This window comes from Carcharhinus amblyrhynchos, chromosome 1 (assembly GCF_965287045.1).
Source record: "Carcharhinus amblyrhynchos chromosome 1, sCarAmb.v2.hapA, whole genome shotgun sequence".
In the NCBI taxonomy this organism is placed as follows: domain Eukaryota; kingdom Metazoa; phylum Chordata; class Chondrichthyes; order Carcharhiniformes; family Carcharhinidae; genus Carcharhinus; species Carcharhinus amblyrhynchos.
In genome coordinates, this window is record NC_137324.1 from 136553185 (window position 1) to 136579123 (window position 25939).

A 25939-nucleotide genomic window follows, 5' to 3' on the forward strand; every position below is an offset into this window, starting at 1 on the left:
GTGTACAGGTACATAGGTCATTGAAAATGGCAACGCAGGTAAAGAAGGTAGTCAAGAAGACATATGGCATGTTTGCTTTCATCAGCTGGGGCACTGAGTTTTGAAATTGGCTAGTTATGTGCAGCTTTTAGAACCTTAGTTAGGCCACACTTGGAATATAGTGTTCAAGGATGTGGAGGCTTTGGAGAGAGTGCAGAAAAGATTCACCAGAATGTTATCTGTTATAGAGGGCATTAGCTATGAGGTGAGGTTGGAGAAACTTGGTTTGTTCTCTCTGGAACAACGGAAGTTGAGGGGCAACAGGATTACTGGGGGCATGGGCAAAGTGGATAGTCGGAAGCTTTTTCCCAGGGTGGAAAAGTCAGTTACTCAGGGGCATAGGTTTAAGGTGCATGGGGCAAGGTTTAAAGGAAATGTACAAGGCAAGTTTTTTATATAGAGGGTGGTGGGTGCCTGAATTGCACTGCCGGGCAAGGTAGTGGAAGCAAATACGATAGTGACTTTTAAAGGGCATCTTGACAAATACATGAATAGGATGGGAATAGAGGGATATAGCCCCCGGAAAAGTCGGAGGTTTTAGTTCGGTTGGGCGGCGTGGTCGGTGTAGGCTTGGAGGACCAAAGGGCTGTAATTTTCTTTGTTCTTTGTTCCATTGTCAACAGATTTGGGCTACAATACAGTTGGTTTTACAAGTCATTAATAGAGATCATAAGTAGTTGAGGTCCCAGTACCGATCTGTGTTTCTCCACTAGTTACAGTTTATCCTCCTGAAAATTACCCATTTACTGCGATTTTCTGTTGCCTGTTAGTTAACCAGTCTTCTGCCCATGCTAATCTATTGCCTCAACACCACAAGTTCTCATCTTTACGCAGCTCCTTATTGAGTGTCTTTTGGAAATGCAAATACGCTACATCTGCTGGTTCCTCATTTCTATCTTGTTTGTTATATCCTCTAAGAACTCTAATAAATTTCATAGAATCATACAGTGCAGAAGGAGGCAGCCCATCAAGTCTGCACCGACCACAATCTACCTAGGCTCTATCCCCACAACCACATGCATTTACCCTAAAATTTGTCAAACATGATTTCCCTTTCATAAAACCATTGTTACTGTGTCCAACAGTATTATGATTTTCCATATGTCCTACCTCTTAAATTTCCCAATGACAGACTTTATACCAGCCACCTATAGATTCCTGCTTTCTCTTTTCTCCCTTTCTTGAATGGTGGTGCTACATTAGTGAGTTTCCAGTCTGCAGGGAGCCTTTCAAAAACTAGTGAATTTTGGAAGGATGCAACTAATTCATTCACTTTCTCTGCAGCCATTACTTTTAAGACCCCAGGGGACTTGTTGGCCTTAAGTTGTGTCAGTTTTCCCATTATTTTTCTCTAGTGATAGTAATTGTTTTAGATTCTTCTCTCCTTTCTAACTCTAGATTGTCTACTGTTCTTGGTATGCTCTCCGAGTCTTCTACTGTGAGGACAGATACAAGATACTTGTTTAAAACTTGCGCCATTTCTTCATTTCTTGTTATTAATTCCCCAGTCTCACCCTCTAAGGAACAGATGCTCACTTGAGCTACTCTTGTTCATCTACTATACATGTAGAAGCCTTTAATGGCTGTTTTTATAATGCTTGCTAGTTTTCGCTAATACTCCAATTTCTCCTTCTACTTTTTTTTAGACATCTTTTGCTGGTTTCTCAAATGTTTCCAATCTTCCAGCCGATTACTAATCTTCTCATTTGCATGTTTTTTCTTTCAATTTGATGTCACCTTTAATTTAATTTGTTAGCTATAGATAGTGCATCCTCCTAAAAGCATCTTCTTTATGAACGGAATATGTATTTGTTGAGAGTTTGAAATATTTCTTTAAATGACTGCCACTGTTATTCTCTGTTATTTCCCTTCTAAACAATTTACTGAGTTCATTTTAGCCTATTCTTCTTTATACCTTTTTTGCCTTTATTTAAGCTTAAGTATCTAGTTATGGGCCTACTTTTCTCACTCAAATTAAATGTGAAATGTTATTATGTTATGATCACTCTTTCCTGAACAATTCTTTACTATGAGATCTTTAATCCTGCAAAAAACTCTGATTAATTAACTGCCAGAATTCCTTGACATTCACTGAGGGTGGCACGGTGGCAAAATGGTTAGCACTGCTGCCTCACAGCACCAGGGACCCGGGTTCAATTCCTGGCTTGGGTCATTTGTGGAATCTGCACGTTCTCTGTTGTCTGCATGGGTATCCTCTGGGTACTCTGGTTTCCTCCCACAGTCTGAAAGACATGCTGGTTAGGTGCGTTGGCTATGCTAAGTCTTCCCTCAGTGTACCCAAACAGGTGCCGGAATGTGACGACTAGTGGACTTTCGTAGTAATTCCATTGCAGTGCTAATGTAAACCTACTTGTGACATTAATAAATTAATTTTAAACTTTAATTGTTTTATGACCACTTTGTTAAAAGTTTAATCTTTCATGTACATAGTAATTTTGTGCTTTGTGGTGCTTGTGAGATGCACAGTTGCCTCTTCTCCACTTTTTTTTAATTCTTGGGACGTGGGCATCACTGGCTGGGCCAGCATTTATTGCCCATCCCTAATTACCCCTCAGAATTGAGTGCCTCACTCAGCCATTTCAGAGGGAGTCGACTATCAACCACATTGCTGTGGCCCTGGAGTTACATATAGGCCAGACCAGGTAAGGAGGGCAGATTTCCTTCCCTAAAAGACATTAGTGAACTAGATGGCTTTTCCGACAATTGGCAATGCTTTCGTGGTCATCAGTAGATTCTTAATTCCAGACATTTTTTACTGAATTCAAATTCCACCATCTTGGGATTCAAACCCAAGTTCCCAGAACATTAGCTGAGTTTCTGGATTAATAATCAGGGGATAAATACTACTAGGCCATCATCCCTGCTGAACACTTTGTAGAAATTAGGAAAATATACTTTGGATGACATATTTATTTTGGAGAATGTAAAACAAATGAAGAACAGTTCTAAATTGCAATATTGTTTAATTCAATACATTGGGTTGACTAGTTCCCAGCAAGTATCGCAGTAGCCCGGAGAATTGACAGTCAGTGGAAAAATGGGTTTCGTGCTGATTGGCAACCTGTTGTAACCCTTGTAGGCTGCGCTGCCAATCCTGATCGAGTTCCCAGTCAGAGCGGGTGAGAAACCTATAAATATTCAGTGGACTCCTTAGCATCTCATTATTGGGCTAGGTTGCTGATTCAACAGCTGCTTGAGACGCTCCTGCCCCTCCAGCTGGAAATCATGCAGGTGTGAATTGGTGCAGGGACCTGGCAGACTGAGCACTGAAGGGGAGCAAGGAAGTAAGTCGCTACTTGAAAATTATACTGGGACGTGTGGGATGGGTTTTGCTAAGCACCTCTGAATAGTGATGCCTATGCTAGTTTCCCCCAACCCTGGGACACTGGAGTGGCCTGGATGAATGTCCTCACGCTATGGAGGATGAGTTCTGAGAAACCGCTAAATTGCCACTCTCAGGCAACTGACCTGGCGTCAGGTATCTTAGTGTCAGTTGCATGTTTCGCCTGTGATGTCTCCTTCCCAATGATAATGTTATGCACTGACTCCATCTGCAAGTCTGCATTACTCTCAAAGGAATCTATTGGTACGCTCGGCCTGCCCAAGATTCAGTCAGTGACCCTGTCTTATTGGTACATCTCTATGACCTCCTTCTACTCAGTGGGATTGCCAGGCTTATTTGGAATCTTGCACTTTCAGGTATGGCTGTGGCTCATGTGCAAACCCTCTCTTTTTATTTTAACAATTTATCAACAATCAAAGTACATTACAAATTACACTCTAAATACATTGGCCAGAAAGTTGTGGCCATTCATGCTGGTGGAATTTTCCCATCCTGGTACAGTGAACAGAGATTTGGCATGGCGCCAAATTTTCTGACTTCGCCGCAGCGGAAGTGTGGTATAAACGGCCAGTAAGTTTGTGCCCATTATAATTTCACAATGATAAATTATTAAAACAACAGTCAGCAGCAAAGATACCTTCCTTAATACAGCAGCAAACAACCTCCCTTCCAATGAAAATTGAGTCCATTATAAGTTGTTATCTGTCACCTTGGGGTTCTGCCATCCGGGTGTTGTCTTCTAGGGAGGAGTTCACTCTATTCCACGTAACAGTAGGTTTTTAAATTCATTAGTGGGACATGGGCATTGCTGGCTGACCAGCATTTATTGCCCATCCCTCATTGCCTTTGAAACTAAGTGGCTTGTTAGGCCATTTCAACGAGGGCGATTGAGAGTCAACCACATTGCATTGGCTCTGAATCACATGTAGGCCAGACCAGATAAGGATGGTAGATTTCCTTTTCTAGAGGACATAAGTGATTTAGGTAAGTTTTTCTGTCAGTCAACATGGTCATCAGTAGATTCTCAATTCCAGGTTTTTTTTAATTGAATTCAAATTCCATCTGCCATGGCGGGATTTGAATCCAGGTCCCCAGAACAATAGTTGACTCAGGAGTGGGATGGCTGAAGGGTCAGATCATGGGGCTGCTGGATTGGTGATGATGTCAAAGACAAGTGTATAACTTTGTTGTTCTCAATACCCCTAATTAGGAATGAGTTTGGAGGCCCTCTGGAAAGATCAGAGGTCCAAGCAGTCAATATAGCCCCCTCTCCTATTTCCCTCCCCTTAAGGGATGAACATAACATTGATAGGTCAGTCTGAGGTGATGTGTTTATTGATTAGTGTACAAGTGGTGTCCCCTTCCCCCTAATTACAAATGTGAAACTTCACCTGTGCCAACTTAATGATCCATTATCTTCCTCTTCTTTCATTCCCACCCACTCCTTCTAAGTGTATTCCCAGATTGCACGTCAGAGGTGGAGGCGGATTGTAGATGACCAAGCCATCTAGTTTGTGATGCCCATGGTGGGCATCCTCTGGAGAACCTGGACTTGCAAGGGATTGGCTGATTTTTTTTCAAGTGTCACAAGTGACAATGTGCCATCCTCTTCTGCCTGCTGCCCAGGAGAAATGCCACTATCAGAAAGGCGGGAGTCAGAAGGACTGGTAATGACTTGAGTCTCTATGGTTGAAGGCCCTGGGCTGGATTCCAGCACTTCCTCCTCCTTCAGAGTCTTCATTGGTCCCTGGGCCACTGCATGGGCTGGAGGTCAGCTGGAGCGAGCTAGAGAAGCCTTTCTGTCATCCAGCACTATGAATTCTGGAGGCCTGCCTTTGTCTCACTCCCGAACGCAGCGAATTGGGCACCAGGCATCGGAATTTCAGAGTGAAACACATGAGGGGAGAACTGGCCCGTTAACATATTCTGAATTGTGAGTGCAGATCATTGATAGTGTCAGCAGGAAACGCTCTGGCTTTCCTACTAGCATAGGCACTTATTCAGTCCCAATTCAGAAGAATTGCAGCCAACATCTTTATCAGGGTATTGAAATTGCGTCTGTGTGGCAGGAAATACCATATGTTATATCTTTGACAGTGAGTAGAAGTTATTTATCTGTTGTTACTGTGATATTTAAGGCACAGTGAAACTGTAGTCCATTGCAATCATTTATTGATCAGTCTGGAAAAATCTAATGAAATTATCAGTGTTCTTGAATTAATTATGAACATGAGTAAGAAAGCTCATACTCTAGAGCTAGAGATTGTATTATCTATTCAGTCTTATGATTTCCTCTATGGAAGCAGTATGTAGCTTTGGCTTTGTCTTTTAAATATGGCTTTGGATTAGTTCTGATTTAAAATTTCTTGTACGTATTGGCATCTTTTGTTGTTTATGATGTTTTGCATATAAATAGTACTAATATTTGATGCATTTTACTTAATTTCTTGGTGGAGTGACATAGCTTTCACCTCCCTGGCTTTGAGGGATCACAATGGATTTGCAGGGCATGTTATCTTCATTATTGTGATATTGTATATTGCTTGACTGTGTGAGGTTCAAATACTTGTACTGTTTAGTCTCTGCATCTTTTTAAGACTTGCACCATATGTTTGCTATTACTTATTTTGCAAGAATAGTTTCATTGGAAGGATCTGAAATTTGTTACATACAATATTTGCTAGTGCCGTGGTACTGTCCTGTATTGTAGTTCTTTCTGTCTGATTGTCAGTATCAACGATAATTATATGTATTTTTGTGTTTACGAGGTTAATTTTAGTATGATACAAGCATTTGCTGTGGTTGACAAGTTAAAATACTACAAATGTAATTTAGCAGTATGGAGTGATAAATGTAATAATCAAAAAATCCAATCTTGTTTTACAGGCAGCTGCCATTTTCAATTCTGCTTTTGGAAGTTTTCTGGTAAGATTGGAAGTATTAAGTGACAATATTAAAAATACAAATTTGTAAGCTTTGTTAAATTGTAACGTTTAACTATTTATTACTGAGTTATTTACAAAATGAACAAAAGCACAACAATGGATTCTATTGACTAGTTTCCATATTATTAAAGGCATATTTCACAAGATACATTCTGTTTTAAGTTTTAGTTCACTTTTACCTTTGCATTTTGTACTAGCTCCATTAATGAATAGAATTGCACATTGGTATTCTTTAAATTATAATCAGATTTAAAATAATTCAAGTTCCTTTCTGCAAATATTTTATTAGTATTCACCATACTATTACTTGAACCTTTTGCCTCCCCTTCCTAATTATCATTTCAAATGAATGTTGCAATGACAAAATTTAGATTGCTGTATTACAGTTATTGAGACTATTTTAATAGAGTAATAAGGCATAGCTTTCTTCTGGCCATTAATGTTTACTAGAATGCAATTCTGAAATGCCTCACAGCTTACTCTATAGTGTAAAACTATCTTTCCATAGTTTCTCACTGCATTTTAAAGTCTTTAGAATTTTTTAAAACAGAATGGCAATTCGTTATAGGTAAGATTAGATAGAGACATGTATCAATATATAGGTCATTTTTATGAGGTTCATCAAATGCTAGTTACTGAATACTGAGGGATTGATATTTGGAAAATAAATCATGACCCACTGCTACTACGGGAAATGATAATTCAAATGTGTGTGCGTGTCTGCAAGTGTTTTTACTTTCTACTTATAGATTGGGGTTAAAAGTTCTTTGCTCAAGAAAAAGTCAGGAGACAAATATTATACAAACCTTTAACCATACTGATGTTTGATTGCTGTATAACAGAACATTTTTAATATAAATGCCCTAGTTATATTTGATAGATGAATACAATTTACATAAATTCCAGACTCTCTCGTTTCTTTGTATTGTGCCACAGAGAATTGCTTTAAGTTAGAAACATAATTTCATTATCCCCTCCCCTTCATTTTACACATGTTGTTTTACAATAAAGTAGATTAGAATAAATGATTTGATTTCTCTCTTTGATGTGCCTTAATAATATTTGATGGCAGATCAATTATAGTCTGTGAAATGGTTAGCTAATCAAATCTGTTTGTATCCTTTTACATCCAAGTTATGGAAGGTAGAACCTTCACACATGGTGTATAATATTTTTCTAACTGTTGCATTGATGGGAATTTTGTTTCTGTTGTGAATGTTTCCACAATTACTAATTATTTTAGACAGAGAACGCTAAATGTATAAACAGCAAACTTAAGCTTGATCACTAATACTTTTAGATGCAACTGTGACAATAAAAGAATGATTGCAAATCTTTTTGACCAACAATTAAATCAAAGCATTTAAATGGCTAGTACCTTGGCTGTGAAGGTGAGTCCTGAGCAAACTATGGTTTAAAATTATGGGTTTTATTGTGAATGATTAAACTGATGTTTTCCACCAAATATGTTCCATTGAATGTCAGCTTCAAATAGGTAGTGATTGCACTGTTTGTCAATTGAATTGTGTAGATGGGAAACATAGTAGTCATGTCCATTTTTCTTGCAAATTTGTGACATGAATTTAATTACCGTGATAGTCAGTAACCCTCAAATTTAATTTTGTTGGGCAGAACCAGGTTGATTTTTAGGGTAATGGCTTTCTTTATTCTGGTCGAAAAAATACGTGATCTAAATAATAAGATAACTGAGATTTTATTTCTAAAATTGTGTGCTAGGTTGTACGGTAGCAGTTCCATGCCACTCCCATTTGTTACATTAAAATATTGTACAGTTAATTATGAGACTCATTTGAATGATGTTGTTACATTCAATTTTTCACGATTTGAAAAAAGGGAGAAATCATGATCTTTTAAAAGTATACCTCAGGTGTTTTATATATTCAGAATTCTTTATATTAGGATTGAGATATTTAAATTTGAAAGAAATATGAGAATTTTTGTTTGAGAAGCCTGATTATTCCAAAGTCTAAACTCCTGTGCTACTGTGCAGACTCTGACCAAAGTCCAGTAGGGGAAAGACGTTTTATGATCCACTCTCTTTTAATAGATGGTGTTTCAAGCTTTTCAACGGTTACTTCATTTGATTTATTCTTGATGTTTAAGATATGTTTCTTAAAAAATTGAGAATGATATTGCTGTATAATTGTGAAACTAACTTTGAAATAATTGATACACCAGCATATTTTTATAATGAAAATTATAATTTTGGAAAATTTGTAAATATTTATTCCATTATATTAATAGACAAAATCAAGTAATTTTTTTAATTCTTGCATGCGATATGGGTATCGCTGGCTCAGCTTTATTGCCCAACTCTAATTTGTCCTGGAGAAAGTGGTAGAAATCATCATCAGTATTAATGCCTTCCTTGCCGTGAAGATGGAGAGATTTTGAAGGCAAAAGCCTGGAAGTATTGGCTAAGAAATTTGACGACATGCCCGTTTTTTGAGGTTCATCATTATGCAGTAATCTTAATATTGGGGTCACTGTTGCCCAGTTGTTCCCCCACATGGAGGTATGATAAGGTTATATTGATGTTCAGTTAAGGAAGCTTAATATTCCATTTTATTCATTTTACTGAAGGACACCACAATATCTGTCTAGACACCTAAAGAGCATTTTCAGTGTACTGATGACCTGTTCAATTACACAACTGGTGATTTCATACCATTTTTTTAATGGGATGTAGCTAGATCAGCGTTTATTGCCTGTCCTTAGTTGCCCTTCAGAATATTGTGGTGAATTGCCTTCTAAAAATGCTGCAGTCACTGAGTTCTAGGTCCACCCACAGTGCTATTAGGGTGGGAGTTCCTAGATTTTGACCCAGTCACAGTGAAGGAACGTGGTGTATTAGTCAGGACGGTGAGTGACTTGGAGAGGAACCTCAGATTGTGGTGTTCCTAGGTATCTCTTGCTCTTGTCCTTCTAGATGGTAGTAGGTTTGGAAGGTGCGACCTAAGGAGCCTTGGTGAATTCCTGCAGTGCATCTTGTAGATGTACACACAGCTGCCACTGTGGAGAGATTGAATGTTTGTGAAAGGGTTAGTAATCAAGGTGGGCTGCTTTGTCCTTGGATGCTGTCAAGCTTCTTGAGTGTTGTTGGAGCTCACTGTGGCACTGTTATGCTTCTTTGTTCAGGTTTCTGCTGGGTCACATGAGTGAAATTTATAGCCAAGATCTCTTCCTTTGCAAATCACCCCTTAAGTCTGCTTCCAAATCCAAAGAGATCAGGGAGTTTTGATTGTCACAGGATATAAATGTCATGGCAGCTGTCTGTGAACCTTGCACACATTTGTAATAAGGTCCCTTAGTGGTTACATATCAGGTGCAAATTGTGGTGCGGAAACGCTTGGAGTTGAAGAGTACTCCTGTTTGTTTTGGAGATATCCAGATTGCCAGATATGGTCAGTGGCACCTTGCACTTGTGGGAAACCAACCAGAGTCAAAAAGCTGAGCATCCACCTATTTTATTCACATGTTCACACAATTACCAGCTGTGGCAAACATATTATAATTCAGTTATCTTGTGTATTTGTTGGTGACTGACTGGGATCCTGGATATGTCCAGGACATCCCTGGACATGGACTGGACATATCCCTGGACTGGACTGGATTTGGGGGACAAAATGTTGAGGGCGGTGGTGACTTTTAACCAAACACCTGAGTTGACCTTCATAGCTATTGAACTCATCTCATCTGTCTAACTTCAGAATCATTCTTAGCTTTGAGTTCTTCTCCATGATTTAACCCTCTGATTTTCTTATCCAGAAGATGCAGTTTAACACTGCCTTCTTTTGTGCAGCAGTTCATTTTTCTGTCATGTGAAATCCTATTTAGCTTGAAGAGCTTCATTAAGGTTATGTTGATATTTAGCTAAGAAAGCTTAATGTTCCTATTTACTGGTTCATAAATTTTCTCGATTTCATTTTGCTTTTCTTCTCTTTGAATCATGTTCAAGCTTTGTCTAATTCCATTGTGGCAAGAGTGATTAACTTTTGAGGTTTTAATTCACATGCAAGAACTTGTATCCTCCTTGCAGCTCTATAGTGTCAGTTTTTCCACTCTCTATCACTCTTTATCATCATTAACTTTGATATTTGTTGCTAGCTGTTTTGCAGCATTTGGCTCATACTTTTCCTGCGTTTTTTATTCAAGTGGCTTTATTTCATCTTTAACATTTTCTTTTCAGTCTGATAATCCATTTTCCTTTTAACATCCACACTTGAGTTTCTGAATCTTTGGAAACATCTTTAGCACAATATTAATTCCACTTTTCATACAGAAAGTCATGGATTATTTTGAGTCATTCGGCTTTGCCTGCACAATTTCAGCTTGAACAACTAGTAGATGCCCTTGCGAGCTTTCTCAAACCATTGTAGGCAGCAATACCTTACCCCTAACCAAATCATCTCTTAACAAGAAATGTATACTGTCAATAGACAAATTAGGAACAACATTCAACAATTAATTCAACAAGAGAGTAGTTAGAGGGAAAATTGGTCCTCTTAGGGACAAAAGTGGGGAGATATGTATTGAGTCGGAGGGAATGGGGGAGCTCCTGAATGAATACTTTGCGTCAGTATTCACGAAGGAGAGGGGTTCGGAATCGTGCGGTCTGTTAGAGGGAGCTGAGGATCAGCTGCAGGAAATATCTATTACGAGGGAGGAAGTGCTAGGGCTTTTAGGTAGCGTAAGGACGGATAAAGCTCCGGGGCCTGATGGTATTTATCCCAGGCTGCTTAGGGAGGTGAAAGATGAAATTGCTGGGCCTCTGGCGCAAAAGGGCCTGTTTCCCGTGCTGGGTTGTTCTTTGTTCTTTATTAAAAGACAGCCAATTAAGGCACACCTAACTCTATATAAAAGCACTGGCAAATAGCTTCTGTCAATCCCCAAGGTAAAACCTTGGCATTCATCAAACTATCTGAGGGCAGGGAAGAGTCAAGTTATTGGCCAACACAAGTAACTGTGTCATTCCCGTATACCTAAGGATTATATTGATCTGCCTGCCTCACCAGATAAATGTAGAGAATCTGTACACTGAAACAGAAAACTCCTATATTTCCTGCATCCTGATTCACTCTATCAGTAAGCACTGGAGAACTTATCTGTTTGTCATAAGCTTTATACTCTAGGACAGTTTTTTCTGGAGGGGTACTGTGCAACTAAACTAATGTTACAGGCCTGTATTTTTTTAAATTTCCAGCATTTAGCTTTCACGTGCCTTTTCTTCTGATGAGTAGCAGGTTGCTCCCTTTGAATTGACCCTTTTCTCTGAATCTTGACTTCTACTAACTGCGAGGAACATGGGTCTTTATCTTTTCTACCTTTCTGAGCAGGGCCTGACCTCTACTTATAATTGACCTTCCTCTCATTCCAGTTTCTCTGGAAGGTTCCAAATTGGGATCTGTTAATAATCTCATGAATTAACTCATAATCATCTGCAAGTACTGAAGCTTCCCTTAGTTTCCAGATGAACCCTTAACCTCAAGGGATATTATTTTTGAATATTTCCATGAGGTTACTAAATCTCTGTTCCACTTCATTGACCTGGACCATCTATCAAATGCCATTTCCTTTTCCCAAGCAAATTCTCCATTGGTCTGGCCTGTTCTGTTTCTCAAATTTCTAAATTTCTGCCTATAGGCGTGTGGCACCAATTTGTAACCATTGAGTACAGCTGTCTTTAATGTCTTGTATGACATGAGTGCTCTGCTGAAAGATATGAGTACACTTTCAAGACCTCCCCTACCAAAACATTTTGTAGGAGCATAGTCCACTGTTCTTTCGTCCAATTCAAATTCAAGGAAATTTTCTTGAAAGACAAAAAGTACATTTTCAATACTGCTTCGCTAAATTCAGGTGCTAAAGAAAAGTTCTTTGCCAAAACAAAATTAAGAGTAGTTGTCTCAGACTTTCCTTGCTTCTCCTCATCAACTCAAGTTTTAAAAATCAGAACTCTTTCATCTCTATACAGTTTCACAGTAAGTTGTTCTTTACATGTGATGTGGAGATGCTGCTGTTGGACAGTAAGAAGTCTCATAACATCAGGTTAAAGTCCAACAGGTTTATTTGGTAGCAAAAGCCACTAGCTTTCGGAATGTTCTTTATATATGCAGGGTAGGTTAAGAATCCTATCTGACAACAGCTTTCACCCCTGAGCCTCATGGGTGCGATTATCATAAGCAAGGATCCTCTCTCTCTTGGCTCTCCCTTGATGTAGCTTTCCAGAGTCCTTTTCAAGTGATCAAGCAATAATAACCCTGTTCACAGTTTGGCTACTTTTGGTAAAACTTCTAGCTGTTTTATGTCCTTGAGCTATTCACACATCTTTCCAGGTTTTAAAGCTTTTTAGCCAGCTCGCATAATACCTCCAAGAGCTTCTGCCTCTTTGCCAAACAGAAGAACTGACCTCTTTCTGATTATTATTATTCACCTCATAATAATTCTTGAGTTCCTCTTTTTGTTCCTATCTGTTTCCCTTTGTGTCTGCTTCTGTGCACTGATCACCTTTTCTTGTAGTTCTCATTTAAATCTGCAACTCTGCTTTGTGCCTGTTAGACACGGTGTCTTTCCAGGTAATGCTTGCAGATCACATGGTTGCCAGGTCACATGGACCAGTATTTTTATTATCACAGAAAATTACAATTAATCCCTTTACAATTGATGCAACTCCTTAACAGTCCTTTTCAAATTTTAAAAAAACAATTACAAATTATCTTAGCCTGCAGACCTCTTTTGCATATTGCCTCCTGCAACTTACACTTCTCTGTTGCCTCTTGTTTCCTTTGGAGCTACAGGTCTGTGGGCAGTAGGCTGGTGCTGGTGTTCTTGCTGGTAATTTTAGTCCTTATCTGAGGCGTAAACAAAGGCAGGGTCCCATTCTGAAATAATAGAGAAAACATCTAAAGTATAGAAAGTAACCTCTCAACGAAAGCACTATCAATAAACCCTTATTTATTTAATTTATTTATTAGTAGGCTTACATTAACATTGCAATGAAGTTACTGTGAAATTCCCCTAGTCGCCACATTCTGGCATCTGTTTAGGTACACTGAGGGAGAATTTAGCATGGCCAAAGCATCCAATTAGTACGTCTTTCAGACTGTGGGAGGAAATCCATGCAAACATTGGGAGAATGTGCAGACGCCGCACAGACACTGACCCAAGTTGAGAATCGAACCCAGGTCTCTGGCTCTGAGGCAGCAGTGTTAACCACTGTGCCACTTTGCTGCCCCAGTTTTGCCACAGGGAGATGAGAAACAGCTGTGAGTAATGAATGTTTATTTTTGAATTTCTCTAAAATGGATTCAATTCCATCAGTTATCACCATGTTATTCACTTTGCTTTCACTAGCAAGTTTTTCAGAGCCCTGGAAACCTGTGGACCAGACTTTCAAGCCAAAAATGTGTGCTAATGTTGCTTTAATTAACTAATTAATTTAGTAATTGACCACAGCTTCTTCCAAAGGATGTATGCAGCTAAATGTGCTCAAGTCAAATGTGGAGAAATTCTGTACTGACGTTTTCCTGTATTTCACCATCCCCCACTGGCACCCAAAACAATGCATTCTGCTTGGTTAAAATTCAGAATGTGTACAATTCAGATTCCCAAACTGTTTTCAGTATTAGTTTCTTCAGTTTCCTTTAGCTGAATTACAATTGTTTTCCATACTGGTTTCACTGGTGTTTTGAATTGCTGAGAATAAAATCTTTAAAAAAACAGAAGTATGAGCACATTTGTATCACGTGAACCAATAAAATTCATACGCATTATTTTTACATTTATTTTAATTTACAATAGACTTCAATTGCATTGATATTTAAACAGCAACAACTTACATTTATGTAACACCTTTAACAGAAAAAAAATTCCAAAGCACTTCACAAAAGCATAAAAAGACAAAAATTGATACACAGCCAAGGTGAAGGGTGACCATAAGCATGGTCAAAGAGTCTGGTTTAAATGAGGGTGTTAAATGAGGAGAGAGAGATTTGAGGGGTTTATGAAGGGAATTTCAGAGTTTATGACTTAAATAGCTAAAGCCATGGCTGCCCGTGGTGAGATGAAGAATGTGGGGATGGACAAGATGCCAGCGTTGGAGGAATGTAGAGTTCTCAAAGGATGGTAGGGCTTGATGAGGTTACAGAAATAGAGTGGAACAAGGCCATGGAGGGATTTAAGTATTAGGATGCGAATATGAAATGAAGACATTTGGGACTGGGAACTAATATAGATCAGCAAGCAGTGGGTGAAAAACATGTTTCTTACATTTAAAAAAAAGTCCTCCCATATAAATGGTGGCTGATCATAACAGGAGCAGTAATATTTGAGAGCTTTGTTTTCATAAAATTTTTGAAGATATGATTTGACACAATTCCTCACAAGCTGAATGAAAAATTACTCTCCATCACTTCTTTCACTGTTTTTCAAGATAAGGACTGTTGTTCACATTTTGTATTTAATATTTTTCAGTGTTTTTATGTAGGTGACCTTTTATAAAGTTTGGTTTTCAAAGTTTGTGTTTACTTCACAAGCTTTTTCACATATCTTAAATAGAGTTACTCTGTTGGCTGACAGTTCATTGTAGAAGCTAAAGCATTTTTTACATGCCCTAAATCAGTTAAGTAAAATTCTAACATGGCTATACTTTGGGAGTATTTTATGCTTTGCGTAATCTTGCTGATGGATATTTCTGTATCACTTATTTTAGAAACTATGTAATTATCAGTAGGATCATTAAAATATTTCTTGTTTTTACAGGTGCGTACCATTTATTCTGACATCAGCTGATTTGTTTCAAAATATGCTGATTGTCCCTGATGAAGTAGAAAAGCATTGTAACAATACAATAGGCATTATCATAGAGGATGGCCTTTCCTTTAGCTGTCAGAGAAGTAATTTTTTTATCCATTCAGATGCACATGAAGTTATTTTAGATATTCTAGCATCCATTAAACAGAAATCAGCAATTAGATTAGGCAGTACAAACTTCAGTGTGTTATTTTTATAAGTCCAATTTCTGATTGTATTTGTACATTATGCTAAAAGCAAAGTATTGCAGATTTTGGAATCTGAAACAAAAACAGAAAATGCTGGAAAATCTCAGCAGTTCTGACAGCATTTGTGGGGACAAAATAGAACCAACATTTCAAGTCTAGATGACCCTTTGTCAGAGTGGTCAGAGGCGAAAGGTCATCTAGATTCAAACCATTGGCTCTATTCTCTCCCCACAGATGCTGTCAGACCTGCTGAGATTTTCCAGCATTTTCTGTTATGCCCTGTAATGAGCAGAGCAACTTGAGGTTCTTGTGATCCTTGATGAGCAGACACACACTTCATTGTAGGTTTTGCGCTCGGTCTTTCCAGGAACTAGAAATAGATTAAACCACTACCCTCCTCAGCTGATGAGGGAGAGAAGGGTGGGGGCTGGTGGGAGAAGAGGGGTGGTGTTGGTTAAGTAGATGAAATGGCATCTCAACAAACTGGTGTCTTATATGGTGTATGCTAGGGTATCTGACTGTCATGCCCAGGAGATGCAGAGCATGAAATTGACCTATTAAAATCACATACCTACAGTACATTTGGAAGTCCAATTTAAATTTCACTGCTGGCTTTCCAGGGATTGGGAAAACTGGGACTAAAAGACGGATAGGAGCTGCTGGCTGCACAAGTCTTCTCTTTCTCCTTTCTGAATTTGAGTATATCTCCTTGATTTCTTACACTCTCCAGAGATAGGATTTTTAGAATCTGAATAAGGGGGTACGTGGGCACTAAAAATGGTATTGCTGACCATCATGTTGATTTGCTATCAGTGTTTCTGCTACTGGCCCATTTTGTAAGGACAGGTTAAGGTGGGCCCTGGCAACCCATCCAATTCTGCAGTGAGGTCAATTAAGGTAGTTAAGCTCGCTGATAGCTTGTGAGTGTGAGTTTGGGATTTTACGTAGTCTATATGGTGCAGAAATATGTCATTTGACCAAGCCGCTCCATGCTGCCCTTTTAGTCATGGCTTCTTCATCAGCTTAGGTGTCCCAATTAAAGGGAGCACGGCTGAGATGATATTCAGCTGTTGGCCCACAGATGCCATCAGGTTTGCACAGGTTGAAGAGAGAGTGGCCTGGGAAGTTCCAGCACTCATCAACCTCTTGACGTGGAGGGACACAAGAGACTAGGCTTCCATACATATTAGGAAGTTGAGTAGAGTGCAAGGAATGGGAGTGCAACTTTCAGATTTTGGGTCTAGTGGTGGTTGGGATCAACATTCTCAGCAGGAGAAGCAGGCACCCACTCTATGCATCTCTCCACCACCAGTGCCATTGATCTGTTAATGCATTTTGTGCATGCCAGTGTCCCATTGTTGCACCCATTTGAGTGCTGCTGCATATGAGCCTCCACAAGGTAGCCCGGTTTGTTGTCCTGGCCAGGAGTCAACAATTCCTCCATGATTATCCTCAACACCTGTGTCCTCAGCCCCTTACTATACTCCTTACACACTGATGGCTGCATGGCCAAACTCTGCTGCAACTCCATTTTCAAGTTTGCTGATGACACCATTGTAGTGGGTCAGATCTCAAACCACAACAAGATGGAGTACGGGAAAGAGGTAGAAAATCTAGCGAAATGATGCAATGACAATCTCTTCCTCAATGCCAGTAAAACGAAAGAGCTAGTTATTGACTTCAGGAAACATAGTGGAGGACATGCCCCTGTCTACATCAACAGTGATGTCAAATTTCTAGGGGTTCAGATCACCAGTAATCTGTTCTGGTCCCTCCATGCTGACGCTATAGTTAAGAAAGCCCACCAACCCTCCACTTTCTCAGGAGGCTAAGGAAATTCAGCATGACTTTCACCAATTATTATTGATGCACCGTAGAAAACATCCTATCTGGATGTATCACAGCTTGGTGTGGACCGCAAGGAACTACAAAGGTTTGTGAACATAGCCCAGTCCATCACGCAAAGCAGCCTCTCAACCATTGACTCCATCTACATTTCCCGCTACCTCAGGAAGGCAGCCAGCATAATCAGGGACTCCATGCACTCCGTACATGCTCTCTTCCACCTCCTTCTGGCAGGAAAAAGATACAAGAGTCTGAAAACATGTACCAACTCAAGTCTCAAGGACAGTTCTTCTCTGCTGTCATCAGACTTTTGAATGGTCCCATCTTATATTAAGCTGCTCTTTTTCTTTGTCCTACCTGTAACCTCAACACTATATCCTGCACCCTATCCTTTCTTTCTCCCCTGTGTACTCTATGAAAGGCATGTTTTGATTGTATTGCACACAAACAATATTGTTCACTACATCCCAATACAGATGACAATAAATCAAATCATACTATCAAAGCACTCAGCCATCTTGGTGCATAAAAGTGGACTCCTTCATTTTCAGTACATGCCCTCGTACTGTCGCAGGAACTCTAATATTTGGGTGCATGACTATTCTTGTTGAGCCAAGTAGCACCTCTGATCTTTGACTCCTGAGGGACCATATCTGTGCTCAGCTGTGCAGGGCTGTGTCTGTTCTTCTGCCTTGAGTGGGATATCCTATACAGGGAGGCAGTGGCACAGTGGGATTGTCACTGGACTAGTAATCCAAAGACCCAGGGACCTTTAGGGACTTGGGTTTGAATCCCACTGAAGCAGATAATGAAATTTGAATTCAACAAAAATCTGGAATTAAAGGCCTAATGCTGACCATAAAACCATTGTCATAAAAAACCCATCTAGTTAACTAATGCCCTTTACGGAAGGAAATTTGCTTTCCTCACCCAGTCTGGCTACATATGATTCCAGACCCACAGAAATGTGGTTGACTCTTAAGTGCCCTCAGATTAAAAATCTGTCTTAAATGTACTCCTTTGGGATAGAGAATCCCAAAGTTTCACAACTCCCAGTCCTAAATGATTGGCCCCTTATCCTGAGACCGTGCCTCTATGTTTTAGTGCAATCTCTCAGCCCTTCCAGAGTTCTGTAGGTTGCAAAGAAATCACCCCTCATTCTTCTAAACTCCAGAGAATCCAATTTACTCTCATAGGACACTCCCACCTCATTCTAGTGACCTTTGCTGTACTGCCTCTGATGCAAGTACATCCTTTCTTAAATGTGGCAACCAAAACAAACAGCTGTCCCTGCCTATCTTTCTTCCTCCTCCAGATTAGTGACTTGCTCTTCACCCAGTGCCACCTGATCTGATCGAGTGTGATGACCAAACATACGTGTAGTAAAACAGAAAATACAGGATAAACTCAACAGGCCTGGGAGCATCTGTGGAGAGAGAAACAAATTAATATTTCAAGTTCGTATGCCACTAAGTGAGGGAGAATTATGACTTTATAAGAGTGGCTTTTTAGAAGAAAAATAACAATGTACCTATTTAGGCTTGTTCTGGTCCCATTTCCTCTTTCAACTAGCTTAATCTGGCAAAAATGTCACAGCAGCTTCCTCATTAAGGTTATCAGTTAAAACCTCATTCTGGGCTTGATGATATCATTGGACTGATAAACATATGCCATTAAGGAAATCAGCAGTTATGTACATAGCATGTTGGGGATACATTCCCTATTAATAATTCAAACCTTTAGGGACTTTGTCATCACAGAACTCTTGATTTGTCTGAGAAGGCAGTTCTGAGATTTTTTTGTGATCTATTTTAGCAGAAAATCTCCTCACAATTGATGTTTTCTACAACACAATAGTACAATATTGCTGTGTACAAATCTAAAATGAAAATTATAGAAGATGGACCGATGTGAAAAAAATCTTATGTGGGACTGGAAACTGTTGAACAATATTTATTAGCTAGGTTAATTAAATTATAGTTAATTGATTTAACTAATCAAGAGCAGATATCAATGCCTACAATCTGAGAATATGTTTGTGATCAAAGCAGAAGTGCTAGTTCTGAAATCTGTTTGTAAAAGTTATGTACTATTTTGTAATTTAGCTGGATATTAAGTTAGAGGCTGGAGAGGGAGTTGGACTTTTAGTTTGAGTTTGGGAACCCAAAGGAATAAAATAAGTAAGTCTTCAGTATCATTTTTTGCCTTACATTTGTAACCAGCCAGATTGGATGTTGACGGTATATTGGGCAGAATGATCTTCAGCACCAGCCTGCAACAGAGAAGATCAGAGTTTAGAACCAAGGAAGTTTAAGCAAGATGACAGAGCAGGCATTGCTGGAAGATTGAAATCTAGAGCCAGGATTGATCAGGGTGGGAAGAAAGGGCAAGGAAGCTTGGAGCCAGGGAAGAACAAGGAGGCCAGAGGAGTGGGATGGGTGATCAGGGTACAAAGCCAGGCAATAGGTCAGAACAGTTATTAATACCTATGTTTCACAAATCTAGGAAGAACTATGCCAGAATTTAAACTGCCGTGACTCACTCATATTTGTTATTATTCACCCTCTACCAACTCATACCTATAATGTTATGTATTAGTCATTTTTTTCAACATATGTATTGGACCTTAAACTCACTTCCCTATTCTAGCACAGCACATTCAATAGAACAAACAAAGTACAGGGTGCCCTAATGGAGGCCTTCAAGATTCAGGGAAAACGTGTTTATTCAGACAATGGTTAGAATCTGGCAACCATGGTCATAAGGAGCAGTTGAGGTAGTTGCATATGTGGAGAAGCTAGATTAACACAAAGGATAAAAGAACAGAAGGTTATGCTTGGTAGGATTAGATGAATAGGAACGGGAGGGATGCTTCTGTTGAGCTTAAATACCTACATGAACCAGATGGGCCCAATGGTTTGGTTCTGTGCTGTAAAGTAAAGGTGAAGCCACCATAGTCCCAGATGATCTCCCTTTTGAAGAGGAAGTCGACTGATGGTGATTTAACCTGAGGATCACTATATTTCAGGTGAGGGGCAAGTTTGAGAAGGCAGGCCTTCATCAATAACCTCAGCCGGTATGGGAATTGAGCCCATGTCATTGGTGTTGCTCTGCATCATAAACCACGTGCTGTGTAATTGGCATGTTACTGGCTTCTCTCCGCAGCAGTTCCTGATCATCCTTGGTTTGAACATGATTGAATTCTTGACTCTGATGATTATCATACATGAATAAATATTCCATGGATCATGTGGAACATGCTTTTACTGGGCAGATGCAATGTGGGAGTAAGAAGTTAGGTAACAGAAAACCTGAGTACACACGTCAGTTCAGCTGAAGGTGGAGTGATTTAAAATAAATGGCTAGGAGTTAATTATGAAATTAGCTCCTGTAAACAATATCTTAGCAACTATTCGAACGGCCTCCTCCTGCTCCTGTGTCCTATCTGTAGAAGTTAAATGAAACTGCAAGTGACAAACTGCACAAGCTGGCTACCTTAAGCAAAATCAAAAATTTGATGAACACAGCAGGTCAGTCACTCCCTTTAGAGAGTACGAATAAGTCCTGACCAAGTGTTAAACCATGAGAAAGAACTTAACTGTTCTCTCCACAGATGTTCACTGATTTTTCTAATTGTGTGAAATGAAATGATATGATGTTTACTTTTCTTTTGGGAAAGCAATGTAATATCTATCCAACCATTTTAACTATTTTCTTTGGTGATTGAAAAATATTGGTAGAATTTGCAGATTACAATTTTTCCTTCAGAATAAGTAAGATCAAAAAGATTTTTATTTCTACTCGCTTCAAATCCTTTTACCTTTATGAAAAAAGGGGCCTCCCTTCAAGTGACTTTCCCTTCAGATGCTGACATTTTTGAACACTCGATCATTTTCACTTGGTAGATAATTCTCCCTCGAGTCATACATTTCTTGTAGAAGGATATTGATAGATTAAGATAAAAGAAAATGCATTGTACTTGGCAATGCAGTTGAAAACTGTCTGAAGCAGGTGTTAGAAATGCAGATGAAGCAAACTGACTAAAGACTAAACAAATTTGAAGTGAAAATGCCAGTAGTGTGCTTGATCTGCTGCATGTGTAAAGTTTCAGGGATTTAAATTATTCATTCTTGTTGTTTCAGGTACAACTGTGCTTTTAGAAAAGTAACTTTTTACACTTATTGAGGCTTGTTCAAAATGCTTCACATTTCTATTTGTCAACTGGTGTGTTGGTGTTAAGTAGTGTATACCAATGGATCTGATTGAGCACAAATGTTTCATCAGCCAAAATATAATTTTTAAACATTTGGGCCAGGATTCTCCCAGAAGAATTCTAAGTGCCAAATTCACATGAAAACTGGAGTAAATCACACTTTTTTTACCAGCCCGGTTTGCTGATGGCAGGAACCATGATTGCCTGCTGAATAGAACTTCAGGGCTAACAACTGGATTTCTGCTGAGCATGAGGACAATTGGGATTCACCTGGCTTGCCCTGCCAGCTATGATCAGGTTCCAGCCCAGAGCAGGCAGGAACCAGATTAGTATATAAAACCCCTCATATCATTAGCAGGCTGGATGGCCTATTCAGCGGCCACCCACTACTCACCTGCCTCCCCAGCGTGAAATGCATCTTAGGTGTTGGTGATGACTAAGGTAGACTTGACGTGTTGGACTCCGAGGGTAGTCAAGAAGGTAGGGTCCAGTGCCTATGTGCCCCTTTATCACTGTCAGGCTGCAGAGGGAGAGTCCCCCAAGAGTCCTAGATGTTGGGTGGAGGGAAGGGATTGACCTCAGCGCTCTTACCCCAGGACTGTAGATAGGGCTTTAAGCTAATTGGGGGGGGGAAGGTTGCGAGGGTGGGTGACATTACGGGGTCTAAAGTAAAGGAGAGGGTACAGGTAAGGGAGGAGGCCAAGGATGTCCCAATAATAAAAGGAGTAGGGGGCATGAGTATGGTTGGTGGCGTTCTGGCAAATAGGGTACAGATGAAGGCACTTTATCTAAATGCACGAAGCATTCGGAATAAAGTGAATGAGCTGGTGGCGCAGATCAGCACAAATGGATATGGTCTGGTGGCCATTACAGAGACGTAGCTGCAAGGTGACAGGGACTGGGAGCTAAATGTACAGGGGTATCAAGTGTTTAGGAAGGATAGGCAGAAGGAAAAAGGGGGGGGCATAGCTCTGCTGATTAAGGATAGCATCAGGGTGGTATTAAGGGAAGATATAGGAGCCAAAGAGCAGAAAGTGGAATCATTGTGGGTGGAGATTAGGAACAGCAAAGGGAGGAAGACGCTGGTGGGTGTCGTTTATAGGCCCCCAAATAATGATCTGGAGGTGGGGTGGGCTGTTAACGCGCAGATGAATGCGGCGTGCAGGAATGGAACGACGATAATTATGGGGGATTTCAATCTACATATTGATTGGTCAACCCATGTTGGACGCGGTGGGCTTGAGGAAGAGTTCTTGGAATGCTGCCGGGATAGTTTCCTTGAACAGTGTGTGTTGGAGCCGACGAGGGAGCGAGCTATCTTGGATCTGGTGTTATGTAATGAGGCGGGTAGAATTAGGGACCTTGTGGTGAGGGATCCTCTTGGGAAGAGTGATCATTGTATGGTGGAGTTTCTGATGCAGATGGAGGAGGAGAAAGTGGGTTCCCGGACATGTGTCCTTTGTTTGAACAGAGGGGAGTACGGTAGGATGAGAGGGGAATTGGCGAATGTTGATTGGGGGAGCGCGTTGGAAGGTAGGTCTGCTGAGGAACAGTGGAGGATCTTTAAGGAGATCTTTCTTGGTGCTCAGCAGAAATTTATTCCGATAGTTAAAAAGGATCATAGGAGGAGAGATAATCAGCCATGGATAACGAAGGAGGTAAAGGGAAGTGTTAAATTAAAAGCGGATGTGTTTAGAGTAGCTAAGAGTAGTGGGCGAGAAAGGATTGGGAGAGGTTTAAATATCAACAAAGAATGACAAAGAAGTTGATAAAGAAGGGTAGGATAAACTATGAAGCTGGGCTAGCGCTTAATATAAAAAAGGATAGTAAGAGTTTTTATAAATATATAAAAAGGAAGAGGCTGGCTAGGGTGAACGTTGGACCCTTAGAGGATGAGAGGGGGGACTTAGTGGTAGGGGATGGGGAAATGGCTGAGGTCTTGAATAACTTTTTTGTTTCGGTCTTCACGGAGGAGGATGTGAATAATTTGCCGGGTGTTAGCGATGGAAAGATGGTAGGAGTGGAGGGCCTGAATGACATTATTGTTACTAGAGAGGCAGTGATCGAAAGACTGGAGGGACTGATTGTGGACAAGTCCTCAGGACCGGATGGAATGCATCCAAGGGTTCTGAAAGAAATGGCGGAGGTAATAGTGGATGCCTTGATGATTATTTTCCAAACGTCGCTGGATTCCGGGGAAGTGCTGGAAGATTGGAAAGTGGCTAATGTTACGCCGTTGTTTAAGAAGGGTGGCAGGCAAAAGGCAGGGAATTATAGGCTGGTTAGTTTAACGTCTGTTGTAGGTAAAATGTTAGAATCCGTGATCAAGGAGAAAATAGCGAGGCATCTTGAGAATTGTTTGATAGAGCAGACGCAGCACGGTTTCGTTAAGGGGAAGTCGTGTCTGACGAATTTATTGGAGTTCTATGAGGATGTGGATAGAGGAGAGCCGGTGGATGTGGTGTTTCTTGATTTTCAGAAGGCGTTTGATAAGGTGCCTCACAAGAGGTTATTACAGAAGGTTAGGGGGCATGGAGTTGGGGGTAGGGTGTTAGCGTGGATAGGGGATTGGCTGTCAAATAGGAGGCAGAGAGTGGGGGTCAATGGGTGCTATTCGGATTGGTGGTTGGTGACTAGTGGAGTGCCCCAGGGATCGGTGCTGGGGCCTCAGCTATTTACCATTTATATAGATGACCTGGAGGAGGGAACCGAGTGTATGGTGTCGAAATTTGCTGATGACACCAAGATTGGTGGAACGGCAAATTGTGCGGAGGGTGTGGAGAGTCTGCAAAAGGATCTAGATAGGCTGGGCGAATGGGCCAGGAACTGGCAAATGGAATTTAATGTTGGCAAATGTGAAGTTGTCCACTTGGAGGCTGCCTCGCTAAACATACTTAAGACGTGGGTTGATAGGTTTTTGATAGGCAAGGGGATTAAGGGTTATGGGGAGAGGGCGGGAACGTGGAACTGAGACATGACAGATCAGCCATGATCTTATTGAATGACGGGGCAGGCTCGAGGGGCTAGATGGCCTACTCCTGCTCCTATTTCTTATGTTCTTGTGTCTCTTACGTCTGAAACCATTCAAATTCCTTCGTCACTTAAATCTCCATGTCCACTGGACAGCTGGAAAACTTCCAAATCACTGCAGCACTCCATTCAACAGAAGGGATTCTCCTTTCTCTGTCTAGGAAGCTGCAGATGGAAAGACCCCATTTGCGTCCTCTGACTATCAGAAGACACTCACTTAGCTGTTCCTTCATCCCCATTGTTTTAACACAGCATTTATTTCAAGTCTCTGAGCATTTATTGAAAGTTAAGAGTCTTTGAAATCCCTTTAGACCCTCTCAAAACCTCTGTTTCCATTAAATTTCAGTCCAATCCTTTGAACTCTCATTTGATTGACAGCTTAATGGTTTTTACTGAGTACGCAGCTATGTTTATTTATCTTTCTCCTCATGCTTGAATGCATCTCAAGAAATCGCATTGTTTACACAAAAGAGGAAGTAAAAAGCACTTAGCTGGTTAGAAGTTGTTTACAGTTGCTTGTGGTCAGACTCCGATTTTCCTGCTAATATGGGCACTTAGTGCCTATTTGGGTAAATCGTGCCCATTGCAATGTTGCAAAAATGTGCATCAATTCGCCCATTTATTTATTTTTTGTTTGGTTCTGTTGGTTCAGGGAGGAACGTTGGCTTGAGCACCAAGAGAATTCACTGCTCATCTTTGAATAGTGCTGTGGGAATTTGTGTCCACCTGAATGTCTCATCCAAAAGAATGGGCCTCTTGCAATGTAATCTTAGATTATATGGTAAAACTCAGAATGGGATTGAACCATATGGCCTTCTGACTTAGCAGTGGGAATGAAACTGGCGTACAACAGATGATTCGGATCATGAATTGGTGCTCAGTCAATGCCATTTTATTTTATAAGCTGCATTTAAAGTGATTTATTCTGTGAAGTTGAAAAAATGTTAATGTCATAATTCTGTAAGCTAAATACTAATTTGTTAAATGCTTATACTATCTAAAGAATTCTAAAAGTATTAAAGCGTTAACGTAAAGCCAAAATTTTCAAACTTTTTGAATTCTGTTCATGAGATCTGAGCAGTACAGCAAGGCTAGCTTTTGTTGTCCATCCCTAATTGCCCTTGAGAAGATAGTGGTGAGTCGTCTTAAACCACTACAGTCTCTTAGGTGTAGTGCTGTCAGAAAGGGAGTTACAGATTTTTGATTCGGTGATAGTAATGAATAATGATACAGTTCCAAATACAGATGGTTTGTGGTTTGGAGGGGGATTCGCAGGTTGCGATGTTCCCATTTGTCAGGCTTTGGAGAGTCGGGAAGTGATTTACTCACAAAATTCCCCGCCTCTGAACTGCTCTTGTAGCCAGAGTATTTACATGGCTGACCCAGTTACATTTCTGGTAAATGGTAATTCCTCCAAGATGCTGATGGGAGAGAAATCAGCAATGACAATCCCATTGAATTTTAAGGAAAATGCTAAGATTCT

At 40.2% G+C, this 25939-nt stretch overlaps 1 protein-coding gene across 5 annotated transcripts in view; it reads left to right on the forward strand.

The window, feature by feature from the left end:
• slc10a7 (solute carrier family 10 member 7) overlaps positions 1-25939 on the forward strand; it is a 363006-nt gene that overhangs the window by 121867 nt on the left and 215200 nt on the right. For all 5 annotated transcript variants that reach the window (XM_080193167.1, XM_080193159.1, XM_080193182.1 and 2 more), the window contains one exon: positions 6290-6328. In XM_080193167.1, coding sequence (XP_080049293.1) covers positions 6290-6328 — 39 coding nt within the window. The remainder of the gene's footprint in view (positions 1-6289; positions 6329-25939) is intronic.